The 19,361-nt window shown below is 41.4% G+C and overlaps 1 protein-coding gene and 1 long non-coding RNA gene across 2 annotated transcripts in view; one reads left to right on the top strand and one right to left on the bottom strand.

Moving 5' to 3' along the window:
• LOC113981672 (spindlin-Z-like) overlaps nucleotides 1–14,326 on the bottom strand; it is a 29,941-nt gene extending 15,615 nt beyond the window's left edge. Inside the window, exons 1-2 of the mRNA XM_027709193.1 lie at nucleotides 14,275–14,326; nucleotides 319–367 (exon numbers count right to left, since the gene is read on the bottom strand). Coding sequence (XP_027564994.1) covers nucleotides 319–367; nucleotides 14,275–14,326 — 101 coding nt within the window. The remainder of the gene's footprint in view (nucleotides 1–318; nucleotides 368–14,274) is intronic.
• LOC113981673 overlaps nucleotides 1–19,361 on the top strand; it is a 290,933-nt gene that overhangs the window by 96,273 nt on the left and 175,299 nt on the right. The window lies entirely within an intron of this gene.

Raw genomic sequence — 19,361 nt, 5'->3', positions numbered from 1 at the left:
ACTAAAGCTGTAATGAATCCTAGAGTACAAATGCCCAATTTATGGCTTGCAATCTCTTGTTTCTGAATTATAAATTACAAAATTGTATTGACAGAATAATTTCTCTCAGAGTAACATTCAAAATGATGTTTAGAACTGTACCAATGGTGCACTTTCTCACTGTCCTCCCAAAAGAATTGAAGTCTGACTCTACACACATACACTGTTTGAATACTGCTCCACATTATTTTCAAAATGACTGGAACAATACAGATACATTTCTAGAACGGTACTCCCAGTTATCGAGAACTATACTTTAGGAAGATATTAGCAACTTACTTGTGGGAAGTTCTTTTCTTCATCATGCTTGCAGAAACTCCTGCATGACCTACAATATAAATGATGGAATTATTGAACAATAAAATGTGTTTATACACAATGTTAAAAAGGTATCTTATAGAAAAGTTCTCTTTTTCAAGTAAAAAAGATTAAACACATCGTGATTTATCAATGAGTTTCTACAGTGGAAGAAGGCTGAGGAGACAGTCAAGGACTATGTACCCATGAAGCTAAGTGAAGAAATAGGAAGTTACTGATGACAACTGTTACAAAAAGTTGAACTTAACACAAAGGAGACGGAGGGTAGTCTTTGTTATAGATAAATGGCTACAACAGTTGAGGGAATCAAATGGCTGTGTCCCCTGAGTTGATAATAATATTAATCACCATCATCAAATACATATATTCCTGAGTTAGTGAGATCAGAATGGGTAGGTGTATACATGGCTCAGCCAAACTGATTATAAAAACTCAGTATAGAACCAAAATCAAGTATAAAGACTCAGTATAGCACATATAGTATAAAAACTGTACAACTAACAGAAAGAACATTGAAGAGAGCAACAGGCTTGAGTTGGTTTCAACCCACATATTTCTTCCCAACGACTGGGGATGCCCAGCATCGTGGAGACCAGTAATGACAATCACATTTGTATTGTGATTCAACTGTGTATTGCAACTGCTATACTCTACTAAATGCAATTTGTACTTGCACTGTGATTTAAGTAAATTGCTGTATCATTCTGCTAAATCAAAGTCCCACGTAATGTCAAATAACTTCATGTATCGGGTTTGCATGGCCAGGTTTTGGCAGTGGGGGGGGGCTACAGGAGTGGCTTCTGTGAGAAGCTGCTAGACGCTTCCCCCATGTCTGACAGAACCAATGCCAGCCGGCTCCAGGATGGACCCACCACTGGCCAAGGCCAAGCCAATCAGAGATGCTGGTAATGCCTCTTGTGATAACATATTTAAGAGGGAAAAAAAAAGGTTATTGTGGCCAGAGAAGAGGAATCTGTGAGAGGAACAACTCTGCAGACACCAAGGTCAATGGAGAAGGAGGGGGAGGAGGTGCTCCAGGCACCAGAGCTGAGATTCCCCTGCAGCCCGTGGTGAAGACCATGGTGAAGCAGGCTGTCCCCCTGCAGCCCATGGAGGACCATCAGGGTGCAGAGATTCACCTGCAGTCCATGAAGGAGACCCAGGCCAGAGCAGGTGGATGCCCAAAAGAAGGCTGTGACCCTGTGTTAAGCCCGTGCTGGAACAGGCTCCTGGCAGGGACCTTTGGACCCATGGAAAGAGAAGCCCACATTAGAGCAGATTTCCTGGTAGGACTTGTGACTCTGTAGGGGACCCACACTAGACCAGTCTGTGCCTGAAGGACTGCACTCTGTGGAAAGGGACCCATGTTGAAGCAGTTCATGAAGAACTGCAGCCTGTGGGAAGGACTCACACTGGAGAACTTTGTGGAGAACTGTTTCCCACGCTGGAGCAGGGGAAGGACTCCTCTCCCTGAGCAGCGGCAGGAACAACCTGTAATGAACTGACTGTAACCCCCATTCTCTGCCTCCCTGCACCACTGGGGGGGAGGAGGTAGTGCCTGGGAAGGAGGGAGGGGTGGGGGCAAGGTGTTTTTAAGATTTATTTTACTTCTTATTATCCTGCTCTGATTTTGTTGGTAATAAATTCAATTAATATCCCCAGGTTGAGTCTGTTTTGCCCTTGATGGTAATCAATGAGTGATCTCTCCCTGTCCTTATTTCAACTCATGAGCCTTTTGCTATATTTTCTCTCCCCTGTCCAGTTGTGGAGGGGAGTTATAGAGTGCCTTTGGTGGGCACCTGGCATCCAGTCAGGGTCAACCCACTACAAGAAACTTAAGTTGGTATAAAACATTAAACCCAGTCAGAGAGTGTTGGACATATGCATGTTATCAATAATAAAACCCCTCATATCTGTAGAAACATTCAGAATTTCATCTATGGATGTTTAAATTCACACCTACAGAGAAATACTTAATTGAGGCTTCTCTACAGATCCAAGCAAATTCTTTAACATTATGTGCATGTTCCAAGCATAGCTTTGGCATATGTCTTTTGAAAATTAATTTTCATAATGTCACACAAGAGTTAAGCACTGAAAGTGCAATTAACCTTCAAAGTTTTCATAAATATTTTAATATTTGGATTTTCATATGGAGAAGCAAAAGGACATATATCATGTGACAGAAATGGCAGAATTAAAATAAGACTACATATGTTTTGTTTCCAACACTCAAGTTTGTACTGAATCCATGGAAAGATGCCTCTCCAGTTTTAACAACAGTTGGAATTTTAAGTTTTCAAAAATTAAGCCCTCTATGCAAATAGCTACAGTAAAGATACTATTTGCAATTTTTGAGTATTAAAAGATCAATTAAATAGAACTTCCCTTTGAATATATTTATAAGAATTATCAGTGAGAAATTTAAAGATATCTCAAAAAGTATTAATAGAAACCCAAAAGACTTTGAGACTTGACTGCAACAACTGAACAAGCATTCTCATCATATCATTAGCCACCCCTTAGCTATATGAGGAAACAAGTTTAAAAATATACTTATTTAAAAAAAAAAAACACGTTCTCACAAAGTAAAAAAACCACGAACACACAGAGTTCATGTTTTCCGTTACTGGTTGATTTAACTAAATCAGTTCAAGTAGTTAAAATGCTATAAAAAGCACACCCACATATCTAACAGGATGGTTCAGCACAAAACTTGTTTTCTGTCCTCTGCTCAGAGACTCTGAGTCTTATTATACAGTACATTTAGCCTTCCGAAACAAAAGGAACCCTAAAGATACGCAGAAGGAAGATCTATTACAGAAGCTTCAAAAAACACAAAGGAGAAGCTATGCACACTACTCAGAATGAGTGTTTGCCCTGTTTAGTAACTGTTCACCTTAAGCACCTCTTATTTTTATAGGACTGAAGTTCTACAGTCAGATGTTTTTTTTCTCTCAAATTCACTTGTGTCCAAAATTTCTTGGTCATTCATACATGATCTCCGTGAATGAAATGACATGTACCAAACTAACAAATATTTACAACACTGAACTAAGAGTTTGAGAGGAGACTACCCTTTTTTGCTGTCAGATAAAAACGAGCTTGACAGTTCCTGACTGATTTCAAGAACTTGCTTGTTCATGGATCTAGCTCTAAACAAAAGCCAACTAAGTAAACTGAATACAGTTCAGTTTCTTGTGTTGGTAGCTTAAGGTAGTGCCCAGTTTAATACAAAGTTATGGCATTTAGATGAAGAATGTGAATATAGCCAACTTACAAGAAAAGATGGTAACAAGGTACATGAAAAACCCAGCACAAGAAAGACATGGACCTGTGTATTGGGTCTGGCTAAGATGGAGTTCATTTCCCCATAGCAGCCCTCACAGTGCTGTGCTTTGCATTGGTAGCTAGAAGGGTGTTGATAACACACCAGTGTTTTGGCTACTGCTGAGCACAGCATCAGCACTGTAACATTCCTTCCCCAATCGAGGGCAAGATTCTGGGAGGAGACACAAGTAGGTCAGCTGACCCAAACTAACCAAAGGGATATTCCAGACCATATGATGTCAGCTGAGATATAAAAGCTAAGGAAAGGAGCAGGAAGGGGGGCATTCATTGTTTCCAATGGCTGCCTGCTAAGAAACCACTAGGCATTGTTGAAGCCCTGCTTCCTGGGATGTGACCGGACATCGCTTGCTGATGGGAAGTACAGAATAAACCTTATTATTTTCTGCTTCACTTTTGCACGTGCAAGCTTTTGCTTTTGCTTTAGTAAACTGCCTCATCCCAACCCACAAGTTGTTTTCCATCTTATTCTCTCTCCCCTTTTCCAGATGGAAAGGGGAGGGATAGAGTGGCTGGGTGGGCACTTGGTGTCCAGTCAAGGTCAACCTACTACAACCTGTTAGAGTGAGTCCAGAGGAAGGCCACAAAAACAATGTGCAAATGCCTCTTAAACACTGACAGGCTTGGAGCATCGACCACCTCTCTAGGAAGCCCATTCCAGAGTTTGACCACCCTCTCAGTAAAGAAAGGCTTCCTAATGCCCAGTCTAAACCTCCCCATGCACAGCTTTGAACCATTCCCACACATCCTATCACTGGATACCAGAGAGAAGAGATCAGCACCTCCCTCTCTACTTCCCCTACTCAGGAAGCTGTAGCGAGCAATGAGGTCACACCTCAGCCTCATTTTTTCCAAATTAGATAATCCCCAAGTCCTTTGCCATTCCTCACAGGACGTTCCTTCCAGTCCTGTCAATAGCTTTGCTGCCCTTCTCTGGATGCATTCAAGGACCTTCACATCCTTCTTACACTGTGGGGCCCAGAACTGCACATAGTACTGAAGGTGAGACCTCACCAACACTGAATCCAGATGGATAATTGCCTCTTTTGACCAGTTGGTTCTACTGTACTTGATGCCCCCCACAACACGGTTTGCCCTCTTGGCTGCCAGGGCTCACTGCTGAGTCCTATTGAGCCTGTTGTCAACCAGCACCTCCATATCCCTTTCTGCAGGGCTGCTCTCCAGCCACTCCTCTCCCAGTTTATACTTGTGCCTGGTGTTACTCCGTCCTAGGTGCAAAATCCGTCATTTTGACATGTTAAATTTCATCCCATTAATCACAGCCCAATGCTCCAATCTATGTACCAACATTAGTAATTAGATAAATAATTAGATGCGCACCACACAAGCACCATATATTGGTGGTAAAAGCATGCCAAATCACCATCGCCAACACAAAGGAATAGTTACTAACCAACCTTATTTGTGAAATATTGTCTGATCCATGTGAAGATAAAATGTTTGCATGTGAAACAATCTTTGAATGGCTGCAAGCACTATTCCTTCAAGTGGTGAAGCTCATTAGAACAAATTCACAATAGAAATGAGTTTCTGTTTTTGTTTTTCCTACAGGAATAAGAATACTAAAGTTCTGATGCTTTAGGATATCTTTCATTCTGTATATTTTACTTTTTTTCCCCAGGGATTAAAGGGAGAAATAAACTCTCATAGTATAAGATAGATATAAACATCTTACACTAAGGCAACAAATCAGCTGCATAGAGAACTTTTAAAATTCCAAACAGCTTGTAAAGTTTCTTTATTTGTAAATATATGATATTGTAAGTATTACTATGTCTTCATGACTTAAGACATTTGAGAGCAAATAAAAATATTTTAATACATTAATTTTTAACATATATAATAGAATCATAGAATGGTTTGGGTTGGAAGAGACCCTAAAGATCATCTAGTTCCAATCCCCTTGCCATGGGCATGGACACCTTCCTGTCCAACCTAGGCTTGAACACCTTCAGGGATGGGGCATCCACAACTTCTCTAAGCAACCTGTTCTAGTGCCTCACCACCCTCACAGGAAAGAATTTCTTCCTAATATCCAATCTAAATCTATCCCCTTTCAGTTTAAAGCCATTCCCCCCTTTCCTTTCACTCCCATGCCCTTGTAAAAAGTTCTTCTCCTTCTTTCTTGAAGGCCCCCTTTAGGTACTGGAAGGCTGCTATAAGGTCTTCCTGGAACCTTCTCTTCTCCAGGCTAAACAGCCCCAACTCTCCCAGCCTGTCTTCATAGGAGACATGCTCCAACTCTCTGATCATTTCCGTGACCCTCCTCTGAACTTACTCTAGCAGATCCACATCCTTCTTAGGTTGGGGGCCCAAGAGTTGAAAGTAGTACTACAGGTAGGGTCTTACCAGAGTGGAGTAGAGGGGAAGAATCACCTCCTGCAACTTGCTGGCCACACTGCTTTTGATGCAGACCAGGATACAATTGGCTTTCTGGGCTGCAAGTGCACATTGCTGTGTCATATAGTACACCAGCACCCCCAAGTCCTCCTCAGGGCTGCTCTCAATCCATTCTCCATCTAGCAAGTATTTGTGCTTGGGATTGCCCTGACCAAGGTGCAGGAACTTGCACTTGGCCTTGTTGAACTTCATGAGGTTAGCACGGGCCCACCTCTCAAGCCTGTCAAGATCCCTCTGGATGGCATCCCTTCCCTCCAGCATGTCAACTACACCACACGATGTTGTTGGCAAACTTGCTGAGGGTGCACTCGATCCCACTGTCCATGTCACTGAAAAAGATGCTAAACAGTGCCAGTCCCAATACCAATCCCTGAAGAACACTACTCATCATTTGTCTCCACTTGGGCATCGAGCTGTTGACCGCAACTTTAAGTGCGACCATCCAGCCAATTCCTTATCCACTGACTGGTCCACCCATCAAATCTACATTTCTCCAGTTTAGAGACAAGGATGTCATGCAGGACAGTGCCAAATGCTTTGCGCAAGTCCAGGTAGATGATGTCAGTCGCTCTTCCCTCATCCACCACCTCTGTAACCCTGCATAGAAGGCCACCAAATTTGTCAGGCACGATTAGCTGATGATGCTGATAGTCTCCTTTAGCAGAGAATGCCAAACATAACAAGCAAAGCAGAAACTTTGCTTACACAAATTATCCTGAAATGTCTAGTACCACCTAAACAGCTTCTGACAGAAGCATAATTGGCATTAGTCATTCACTGTCAAATGTCCAATTCAAATGAAGACATTTAAAAATTTGCCAAAAATTTCAAGGGCAATTGTGGGGGTTTGACCTTGGCTAGACACCAGGTGCCCACCAAAGCTGCTCTGTCACTCCTCAGCTGGACAGGGGAGAGAAAATATAATGAAAGGCTCAAGGACTGGGAGAGATCACTCACCGATTACCGTCAAGGGCAAAACAGACTCAACCTGGGGATATTAATTGAATTTATTATCAACAAAATCAGAGCAGGATACTGAGAAGTAAAATAAATTTTAAAAACACCTTCCCCCCACCCCTCCTTCCTTCCCATGTTTGACTTCATTCCTGATTCTCTACCTCCTCCCCCCAGTGGCACAGGGAGATGGGGAATGGGGGTTACAGTCAGTTCATCACATGCTGTTTCTGCTACTGCTTCCTCCTGAGGGAGAGGAGTCCTTCCCCTGCTCCAGCGTGGGGTCCCTCCCACAGGAGCCAGTCCTCCACAAACTTCTCCAACATGAGTCCCTCCCACAGGTTACAGTTCTTCATGAACTGCTCCAGCATGGCTCCCTTCCATGGTCTGCAGTCCTTCAGGAACAGGTTGCTCCAGCGCGGGCTTCCCACAGGTTCACAGCCTTCTTTTGGGCATCCACCTGCTCTGGCGTGGGTCTCCTCCATAGGCTGCAGGTGGATCTCTGCTCCCCCATGGACCTCCATGGGCTGCAGGGGGACAGCCTACTTCACCATGATCTTTACCACAGGCTGCAGGGGAATATCAGCTCTGAGCTCTGGTGCCTGGAGCACCTCTTCCCCCTCCTTCAGTGACCTTGGTGCCTGCAGTATTGTTTCTCTCACATATTCTCACTCTCCTCTGGTCACAATCACTTCTGCGCAATAACTTTTTCCCCTTCTTAAATATGTTACCCCAGAGGCGTTACAACAATTGCTGATTGGCTCAGCCTTGGCCAGCATCAGGTCCATCCTGGAGCTGGCTGGCATTGACTCTGTCGGACATGGAGGAAGCTTCCAGCAGCTTCTCAGAGAAGCCACCCCTGTCAGCCCCCCGCTACCAAAACCTTGCCATGCAAACCCAATACAGCGATACATTTACATAAATCTTTTGAGTGAAAAATTAGCATATCAAGTATTTTGGGGTCAAGCATGGTTTGGTCTCAAGCAACAATGTGACTTCAAAGATGTTAACAGTAATTGGAAAACAATAATGGAGTTTTATCAGATTCTATATACCATGAATGTCATTGAATGGATTTAAGTTCATAACCTTTACCTCCTTCTGACTACGAAATGACAAGTGCTACTGTTTTAACTCGTGCATTTCAAGAAATTCCATGTTTTAGACATCATTCGAAATAAACTCTGTACAACTTATTTGCCATGAATGTAAAACCAGAAGTTAAAACTGAATATCAGAAAAAAAAACTCCAAAAAACCCAAACACTAATTATTGGATTTGTTTTATGGTTCTTTATAATAAGCAGCAGAGTCAAACTTGGATAGATCTGAGGAAGAAAATATATATGGCTCAATCTCTCATGACTACAAAGTTAGGTATTTTCAAAAATGAAAAGTCAAGAACAAAAGAATTAAGCATTTAATTGTCATTGTGCCTGTGCTTTTTGAGCCTGGATTAATTCTGCCTAATGTATCCTTAAAATACTGTTAAATTCAATAGCAAAACTAGGAATCATGTTTCTGAATGCTTCTACCTTACAGAGAAAGAAAAAGAGTAAGACAACACAGAAATAAAATAAACATTCTTTGAGGGCGTGGACTCTAGAGCAAGTACGCACATTTCAACTGGGGGAGGTAGGAGGAGAGAAAAGGAAGAAGGATGGGAGAAAGCTACTAGCAGTGTTTTTAGTTGTCATATCAGATGGTACTCTCCATTCAGTCCATCAAAATTAGATGGACTCTTCAAAACATACCACAGCTATTCTCAGAATATTTCATCTTTATGACAGGCAGCAAAAGCTGAACATTTTAATATTATATTTCAGAATCTGCTGTGGAAACATATAATCACACAAGAATTATTCTTGACCTGATGTCTCTTTCAGAATTACTTTGAGTAACTTAAATATTCCAGAGAAGTGTTTATTCACACCTAATATTGCCTGCCCAATGTCAACTTTAAGAGTTTGGGAAACCGGACCAGGAGAAGAGTGGTAAAATGAATTCCAAACTTTCCCAAAAGATTTCATTGCATCTTAAAGTAGTTGAATCTTGGAGTGGGATCTCTTCTTAATTCCCAAGGACAGTACTGGTAACAGCTAGAAAAGACTGTAAAGGACCATGCATTACATTTGTACAGAAAAAAACAAGTGATCGCTAGGCTCAACAAGTTGAAATATAAATCTAAACACAAGGTGTTGTGGTTTAGGAATTGTATTCCCCAATTTAGTATTCCCACTGAAAACACCCCAGACCATGCGCCACTCGCTCACTTACCCCTGCCCCATAGCTCACTTACCCCCGCCCCATAGCGGGATGGAGAGGAGAATGGGAGGCACAAAAAGGTAAAGATCATGGATTGAGATAGTGTCTCAGTTTAACGAGACAGAAGTGTTTGCTAAGGAGAGCGAGTTATAAGGAAAACCAAGCTCCTCCCTCTAAGCAATTGTAAATCCGAAATTAAGAGGTTCTAGTCGAGGAAATGTGTAGAAAGAAAAAAATAACAGCCTTTTATTAAAGAATATATGTGTATAGGTAACACAACAAAAGAAAAACAAACAACAGTCCTGCACCCAAATTTCCGCCGCAAACAGTTCTTTTCGCCTTTCGGCGCAATTCTAACCACGACCAGCAGGGGGCGCTGTTGGATCTCTGGAGGAGCAGAGGCTGCAGTTTCTCTCCGATAGCCGGCAGGGGGCGCTGTTCGGCTCTGGTGGCTGCCACGTGGGATCCCGGTGCGCGGGAGGAAGCCGGATGGGGACCCCCGACTGAAGGGGAAAGGAGAAGGAGGGGAAGGGTAATCTTCCTGTGGACTCACGCTGTCAAAGGCTGCGGCTGGAAACTCCTCTTCCTTGTCAATGGACACAAGCTTCCCCCGGCATGGAAAGAGGAGGAGGAGGAGGAGGGAAGAAAAGCAGCTTTCCCCCCTCAGAAATTCCTCTGCAGATCGGCACTGGCTTCTCCGATGAAATCCCAGGCAGTTCGGGCAGTGGGCAGAACAGCGCGTGAGGGAACGAGGTGACCTCGCCGAGAGCAGAAAACCTCGATCCCGGAGCTTTCCTCTTCCCCCTAGCACACCCCCCCCAATTCTGCCCCGACACCCAGTCCCTACCCCCGAAGGAAAACAAAACCAAACCTGAGTTCTCCCTACTCCCCACCCCTGGCCTCGGGTAGAGGGAAACAAATGAGTCCTGCTTCTCGCCGAGAGGACTCATTAAGGTCTAAGCCAAGCAAACACCAAAAGCTGAAAGATTCATCCCCACCCCGGCCAAGCGGTTGGTGTGAAAAAATTCACCAGAAGCTAATGAAAAAGGAAGAGAAACTATAACAGATAGGAAAATTTACTGGAAACAGTAATAGCATAAGAACAGCAACAATCCTAATAACAAAATGTACAAGATAGGCGAACAATTCACATGCGATTGCTCACCAGGTGCTACTCGACCGCAAGCCCCGGCAAACCAGAAATGAAGTGACCCCCCTTTTGCAGGGTGTGAGGTGGTGTAGAGTAACTCCAGGGTCCTGTCTGTGCCCCTCCTGGCTGCTGCAAGAGTTAACCGTGTTCTGGTTTCAGCTAGGGTAAAGTTAATGTCTTCTCAGTAGCTGTTATAGTGCTGTGTTTTGGATTCAGGGTGAGAATGGTGTTGATACTACACTGATGTTTGTTTTTTTGCTAAGTCATGTCATAAGTCAAGGACTTTTTTTTTCTTGTCTCATATTCTGCCAGTGAGGAAGTACACAAAAGAAACTGGGAGGGAGCATAACCGGGACAGGTAACCCGAACTGGCCAAAGGGATATTCCACACCATAGAACGTTATGCCCAGTATATAAACTGGGGGGAGTTACCCAGAAGGGGAGCCTATCTGGGTTTGGGAAGGGGGGTCTGGCATCGGTCAGCGGGTGGTGAGCAATTGCATTGTGCATCACTTTCCCCCTCCCCCCCTTTTTATTATTATTATTATTATTATGTACCACTCCTATTGTATTTTACTTTATTTTCAATTATTAAACTGTTCTTATCTCAACATACAAGTTTTACTTTGATTCTCCTCCCCATTCCACCAGGGTGGGGGGGTTGAGCAAGCAGCTGCGTGGTGCTTCATCTCCAGCTGGGCTTAAAACCATGACAAAGGGTAATCACAATTTACCTATATATATATATATAATGGCCAGTCTTCGTGAACGAAGATTTTGGGAAAGGTCTTTTACCTTTCCAGCCTGCGCAATGGACTTTTTAGGTGAGACACAGCCTGCGCTGAACTGAGCCCACCCTTTAATCCTAAGGTTCATCTGCCGGGGCCAAGCAAGCTTGGACAATGGCAGTGAGGTCCTCAGGACGTAGGTTTGTTTAGAGTGACCTTCTCATAACAATTTACCTACAATTATATTGGATTATGCTAATGAAAAAAAATCAGGATTCACCTATATTGAGGAGAAACATGCACTAATTAAAAGCACAGGCAGAATGCCAAGCACAAAGGAGCTGACCGATCTACTGAAACTATATCCTGGGAAGCTGCTCTATATTTTAACAAAATCACTGAGGCTGCAGACACATACTCTACTGTTGTAAAAAAAAAAAAGAAACACGTTTGGCTTTCCTTCATTTTCCATCTTTAGTGTTATCCTTTATTTCTCAAGATGGAACTATTAAGTCTGTTTCCCAGTAGAGGTAGACTTCAAAAACCTGGATACTTTAGAAAAATGTATTTTTCTCCTCTTTTAAACCTACTTTACAGCAAATAAAAGCCTTTCCTTTTGTTAAGATCTGATTAGTGAGAGATGCCTCTGCCCGAATTAAGGTGCAAATGAGACCATATGCTGAAGTCAATAATACAGATTTTATTTAACAATAAATGTGAGGCAGAGAGATAGAAAGAAATAAAAAAGAGCGGGGGGTGGAAAGAGAGATATCTCAAGCAGAAGATAGTCACCACCTGTGGATCCAGCCCCTGACCCTGGGCTTCTCAGTGGTGGGGGTCCCAGAGTCATTCTTCTGGGGGTACCACCTTTATACAGTCCAAGTTCCAGGTATCCACAAGGTGGTCACAGATGCTGTTCCCATAACTTGGGGTGATATGTGTTTGAGCAGTTGCTTCCTTTCCCACAGTTTGCCACAGTGGGAATTTTTGTCCAGATTCCTTACCCAGGATGTGCTAATCAGATCTCGCCTCTGCCAAGCCTGAAATTAGCACCTTCCTGTTGCAAATTCCTCCCTTCTGTGCTTATCTCAAGTTCCTGCTGTGGTGGCTTATCTTATGGCAAGTTCCTTCTGTGGCCTTGACAGTGATTTAGGAATGGTACTCCCCAATTCAGTGCCCCCACCAAGACTCCCCAATTCAGTGCCCCCACCAAGACTCTCCAAATCATGGCTGCTCTGACCCTCTCCTGCTTTCCCCTCCCCCTCCCCACTGCATCGGGCTAGAAAGGAGAATTGGAGGCACAAAAGGCAAAGGTCACAGGTTGAGATAAGAACAATTTACTGGAAAAAACAATGAGATAAGAAAAGGAACAGGAACAGCAACAATACTAATGACAGAGGGTACAAGAAAAGGAATGATTCACACAGAAAAACTCGAGATATAATAGACAATACAATACGGGATGGCTCCCTCCACCAGCCTTCTCAGCCAGAAGGAATCCCTTCTCCCTGAAAAAGTCCCTTTCCCCTGCCCCTGGCAATGAGGTGAGGTGGTATAGAATAATCTCCTTGTCCTAGCTATGCCCCCTCCCAGCTACTGCAAAAAATTAACCCTGTCCTGGACGGAACCAGGACACCTTTACAGTGTTTGATACAGGTTACTGTGCTCTTTAAGTCCTTACACTTTGTAGGCAGACAGACAGGACAGAGGAAAACTAGCTTTTTCAAAGATACCACATCCAAGTCTTTACTACTGATTTGGATTTCTAATTCCAGCTCTTTGTCACTTGTCATGCTTTTGATAGCTTTTTCTCTCCCAGTTGTTTTTTTAAATTTATTTTAATAAAATACAACAAACTCACTATAATTTTAATTTATATCATGTTGCAAGGTCTTTCGGACTTCAAAATCCTAATTTTATAAACTGATGAAATCAATTACTGCTTTTGCTGTTCTTTTCAAATAATTTGACCACTGTCTGTGAAACTATGATGATAAATGTTCAGTCTTTCCTGCTCAGTAGCAGTATGTTTAAAAAAAGCCCCAATATACACACACAAAAACATTATAGAGTTGGTTATGCAGTCTCCTAATAATGGGTACCTGGTACACTTTCCTAATATACATCTGTAATTAGGAAACATGCAGCAGGTAATTCCATCACTACATAAGTTTGTCTTTCTCATGCTGTGAGAAAAATCTCATTTATTGAATTTAGAAAGACGGCAAAAGTTTGCAGAACAAAAGGAATAAAACGAAAAGGAAAAATTACAACACGTGTTGGGTGTCCTAGGTACGCAGGATTCCCAGGAACACCCCCTCCAATTCAAAAGTCCCGCCTTTTAAACATTCTTAAGGTTCAACCCCGTTTACGTCATAGAAGAGGCGTTCCCCTCTTTCTGGTTGGCTGTGTCGTGCTGGGAGGTGGAGTGTCCAGCAGCACGGCAGCTTCCAGGACCAGCCATGTGGTATAAGGGGTTTCCTTACCAATATTCATTTACAGTTCCCTATTCCTGTTCGCATGTTTCCCTGACACCGGTTCCAGGCTGAATCCGGCGTCTTACAGCTCCGCGATACGCCCTATAGGTTAGTAAAGAAAAACTCTTATGTTAGTGATTTGCTAAATTCATTTGCTTGTAATAAAACCGATTCTTTATTTCTCACAATGCTGCATGAGAAAGAGAAAAGGCCTTGACACTGTGTAAGCACTGTTCAGCAGTATCAGTGTGTAATCAACACTGTTTTCAGCACAAATCCAAAACATAGCACCATGCAAGCTACTATGAAGAAATTACTATATCCCAGGCAAAACCAGTACAACTTCATAAATGTAATTCTGTACAGCTTAAATTTATGTATATTCTTTCAATTCCACAGTTTCTATAACGAAACCAATAATTCTTATCTTAAAAAAAGACAACAACCAACAACCCCCCTAACCACAAACAAATAGTAACAATTTCATAAAGCCATGAGTACATAAGAAAAATCTATAAGATAAGGACACTTTTTTACTCACTAAAAAACAACCCTCAAATTCAGTAACATCTCACCTGCATCAGCTCTGGACCGCTGACCTGGTGATTTTCCAAATGGGGTCTTCATTCATCTGTGTTTAAGTGAGCAGCAAAGCTGCTAGACTAGGGTGAAAATCCAGTTCTTCCCAACTCCTCAAATATCTTCTTATTCTCGTACTACAACAGCTACTTATTAATCCACCATCCAATCATCAATTTGTTCTTCCTCAAATATAGAAGCACTTTCAGTTATATCACTGAAAAACAAAACAGAAAATATAGTCTGATTTGAGACCTGGTTAAAATAAGCAATGAAGTGAAACAAAATATTTTTTCTTTCATGTCCAATGAGAAATCTCTTCATATTCTGTTATTCTGGATGCATTCAGTAAACAGAGGGTAGTTAGGCAAGAAAACAGCCAAATATTAAGGCTCATACTTTTCCTCATATTCTCAATGCAAGTTCTGTATCAGATCAGTCATCCACAGACAGATACACATAGAAAAACCTCATAAAAAAACCCAACCCCCCATCTATTAGTTAGTATAGGGAAGAATGACTAGTACTTCAAAAACCCTGCCTGAAAGCAGAAGAAACTGTACTACCTTCACCAGACATAAAGAACAAACCAACTATTACCACTTGTTAGAAAACAAAATGCTTCCCACTCACATATGAGAATTCCTTCTCTACAGATACATTAAAAAATGTAGAAAAAAAATCTTAAATAAAAGGTAAAAACCCCCACAGATTCTATTGCAACACTCAAACTACTAATTTGTGAAGTCACTAGTTTATAGAAGATTTGCAAGAGTCATTGTTGATTTGCTACACCTAAATTCAGATTCCTGAAATATTTAGTAATCACATTCCTCTAGATTAGGGAGATATGGATTTAAATTACAGACACTTGTTATCATTTAAAATTTTGAAGAATTACAGATCAACTATTTCAGACTACTGTTTCTGGACAGCAAACATTTCTCCTAATTAATCCACTTATTTCAATGCTGCACACAACTAAAACAACAGGTTAGGTCAGCTCATCCTTTTAGCCTGGTGTCAGAGACTGAAATAGGTAATGACTTACACATTCTAAGATCACCAAAAGACTTTTGCAAACTGAAAAGAAGCAGCTGCTCGCCCAGCAAAGCCCATCCCTCCCTGAATACCGCCAAAGGACCTTCAGATCAGATAAGTGGGTACCATTGTTCAACTATGATGGGTGCAGATGCATACCTGAAGCTACAAACTGGATTTCCAGATAAGGGAAGAGGCTAAGAAGAGGCAAATCCTGCGAGGTGGCAGAATCCCTTTTATCATGCCAATGTCCTCCCTTTACATGATAACTCTGCATCTAGCCTGGGCTATGCATCTCAAATGTCAGACCATGATGGACCATGATTGATGCTGAAACAATAGGCAGCTGCAGCTGTCTTAGGAGATGTCAGAGACTCAGTGACATGCCCTGTGACACTATCCATTGTAAAACTCTCCACCCCGGGGAGGTACAAGGTGTTCCCACCTGAGCTAGAAGTGTATAATAACTCATAACATCTTTGAGTTTGGTGGGGGGCTTCCCCCAGCCCCAACGGATCAAGACCACCACTTCAACCAACAGACATGGAAGCTGCGATTACCAAATCTCATCGCTGGATCCAGTGGGCAGTGACTATATATATACATCTTTCCACCCTTATCCTTTCTTCCCCCTTCTCTCCCTTAGGCATTTCCTTAAGTGTTATCTTTATGCTTTAATAGTGCTATATCGCTATGCTTTAATATTGCTGTATTGCTATAGATGATAACACCCAAAACTGGCAACATACCTGTTTACCTTTGAAACAAAATTGTTCTAAAATAAACCCTACATATATATGTTTACAAACACCGATTATTCAGTGTGGTTTCACTCTAGTCCACCCCAAGGGATTTATTAATAAGAACCTGGGTTACCCTCCCCTTCTGGGGCAGGTTGCAACACCCGGTTTCCTTAAGAAATGAGATTACTGTAATATTGTTCTCTGTAATCTGTCAATCATCAGTGGCTTTCTCCCTTTCATTTTTTTTCTTCCCAACAGCAGCTTTGGTACCTGCTGTTAATTTTACAAAAGGGTAAAAAACAGAGGAATGCTCCTAACCCAGCTGTGGAAAGAGGTGGGCCTTATGTGTGTGCCTTACTGAACAACTGAATATACAAGGATATGCTTTGAGGTATAGTACAAGAGCTATGCTGAAACTTGCATTTACATCTACTAACACTGCCAGTTCTTTCATGAATCACATTTGCTAACTTCTAGGAATATTAGATCAATGCAGAGGAATATTCCTAGAAATAAAGAGTAATAGAGAGACAAAATTAAATACTAGTTTCTGGTGTTTCTAGTTTAAACAAGTATTTGGCGATTTGTAGTTTTTGGAAAGATCTGTGCTATATTTGGGAGAACTAACTGTTTAGACATTCAGTCAGGAAGCAATAAGAATTTGTGAAAATAAACTTAAAAATCCATTTAAAGAAACTTATCAGTTTTTCCATATTTCATGTCTTCCTGCAATATAGCCATTATATACACAGTAATGCTGTACAGTACCAGAAGAACAATATTCAAGGTTTAAAACACATCTGAAGAAACAACAGGAAGCAATTAGCTTGCAAATAGCTTGCCTATTTTACTAGAATACAAGATTTTTTATACCAAAGACATCAAAAATATTTTACTGCAGTTTAAAATACACTTCCATATTCAGTGTCACAAGAGCTGTTGTCCTGGTTAGAACGGCTGGGACCAATTCATCCCTGGATGGGTGTAACCCAAAACTGTGTATTCTATAGCCTCCATGCCATTTCCCAAAAACTGCTGTCAGTAGAGGCCTGCAAGGTGGGAAGATGTTCCTGTACCCTTTTATGGAATTCCCCGCTCTGATATCCTTATATGGAATTCCCCGCTCTGATAAGAGGGACTGAGCATCCACATGCCCTTTTATGGAATTCCCTACTCTGAGGGAGGGACTGAGCACTCCCGCCTGAACTGGAGAGTATATAACTGGGAGTTTCAGAGCCTTGGGGTTCTCTCTCGTGGGACCCAGAGGAAGACAGCAGACCACCGCTGCTCCCAACCAGGCTGAGACCACCACCCTCAACTGGACTGCAATCACCACTTCTGACCAGACTGCAGCAGCTCTCCCACCAGCAGGTTTATTCCCTCTCCCTTTGCTTTGGACTCGGGGGGTGGGCCAAGGTACACCACTTTTTGTTCATACCCCAGGGTGCTGGGTTTGTACATTTGGGTTTTGTGGATTAAAACCAATTGTCTGTCTGTATAATTGTACTTATTGCATTATTTTAATAAATTGTTATTCTGACTTATAAATCTCTCTTTTGAATTGAGTTCATTTTGCCTTGCTGGTTAACTTTTAAACCAGCACAGCTGTTTATACATGCAAGAGAAATTGATTTTTTTTTTCCTCCAGAGGACCAGAGGAGATAAGAGATTATGGTTTAGATAGAATCAACTGTAATTTAGCATTATACTTTTATACTAAACAAACAACAACAACAAAAAAAACCCCAACCACACACACATGAAAAACATCAGCACTTAATTAAAATACCCTTTTACAGTAAGCTGTTGATTTGTCATCCAGGAAGTTGCAAATATTTCATAACATCTGTATGTGGGGTGGTTTTTTTCAGATTTCAAATCCATAACTGCCAAAGCCCAATGCTCTCTAACCAGGCTCTTTAATATATTACATTACATTTACTTATTTAAAGACAGTCGATGTTACATGGGATTTCTGATTTAGCAGGGTGGTCTTAAATATACTGAAATCACAATAAAAGTTTGTTACACTTGGCAAAATACAGCAATTGCAATACAGAGTTCAATCACAATACCCATGTGATCCCCATTACTGGTCTATGTCACGATGCTGGGCATCCCCAATCACAGGGAAGGAATACATGGGTTGAAGCCAGCTCAAGCCTGTTGGTTTCTTCAAAATTATTTTCTTAGTTGTCTAGTTTTTATATTCGATGTTGGACTGAACCAAATACTCCCCCATGCTGCTATCATCTCAGGGAGATATTCACAGTCTTTTAATGAACTTGAGGAGAAACATTTACACCACCTAGTTGATCCACTCAACTGGGATAGGTGTTTATCTAAAAGTCAGCTTTCTTTCCAACAGCTGTGGTCAGTTACACTCTGCATTATTCTCTGAGCTTCATGGGCACATTGCCCTTGACCATCTCCACTGAGCCTTCTTCCATTGTAGGGGTTTTATTGGTCAGTCACAACAGCAAACTGAAATTGTAATTTAGTTTCATTTTTTTATTATATAGCTGTATTTACAAAGAAAAATTAAACAACACACAAATTTTGGCTTTCTACCAGTTAGTGAGCATTTTATTGGAATAATCTGTCCCCAGTCACTACTATGCCAACAAAGACATACCTCTTAGAAGGCTTCCTAATCCTTTTAAAGTCACAATGCATTTGCTAACACTTAAAGCAGTTTTTCACAGTGCTCTCTGAACCTAAGGACATGAGACGAAGTGAAAAGCTAATTCAGCAATTCAAACATTTTCTATAATATAAACTAATCCAAGTAACTGCGATGAATTCAACACTTACAATTTTCACAGGAAGGAAATGAAACTTAATTTTCCTAAAATTAGTATTCTGAATTCTTTACAAGTCAGTTTCACACTGACAATTCTAAAGGTATTAATAAGGAGAGATAGAATGAGATTTTTGAAGATCAGTTACTTTGAGAACATCTTGAACTTTAAAGCATATGTAAGAACTTTTGAAATCTTGTTTGCTTTATTAAAATAAACCGGGAAAATATACAGCTTTTATGGTGGTTTTTTGTCATAAAAGGTTTTGAATTGTATGGGTTGATTTTTTTTCTTGATAATTATGTGCTGTTGTCATTCATAATATTTATAAGTCTAAGAATGCCATGTTCCACACACAAAAAAATTTGTGATGTGATTCTGACACACTAAGTAACAATAAGCCATACTGTTGAGGAAGAATGGAAATTCCTTGTTAGGAGGATGTATAGAAGATGACAAAACAATCAACTTTTGAGGGTAATTCTGTTGACAGCACTA

Source organism: Neopelma chrysocephalum, unplaced genomic scaffold (genome assembly GCF_003984885.1).
Source record: "Neopelma chrysocephalum unplaced genomic scaffold, ASM398488v2 Primary Assembly neopelma1_96706, whole genome shotgun sequence".
In the NCBI taxonomy this organism is placed as follows: domain Eukaryota; kingdom Metazoa; phylum Chordata; class Aves; order Passeriformes; family Pipridae; genus Neopelma; species Neopelma chrysocephalum.
Note: the sequence above shows the minus strand (reverse complement) of the source record. Positions and strands in the feature narration are given on the sequence as shown.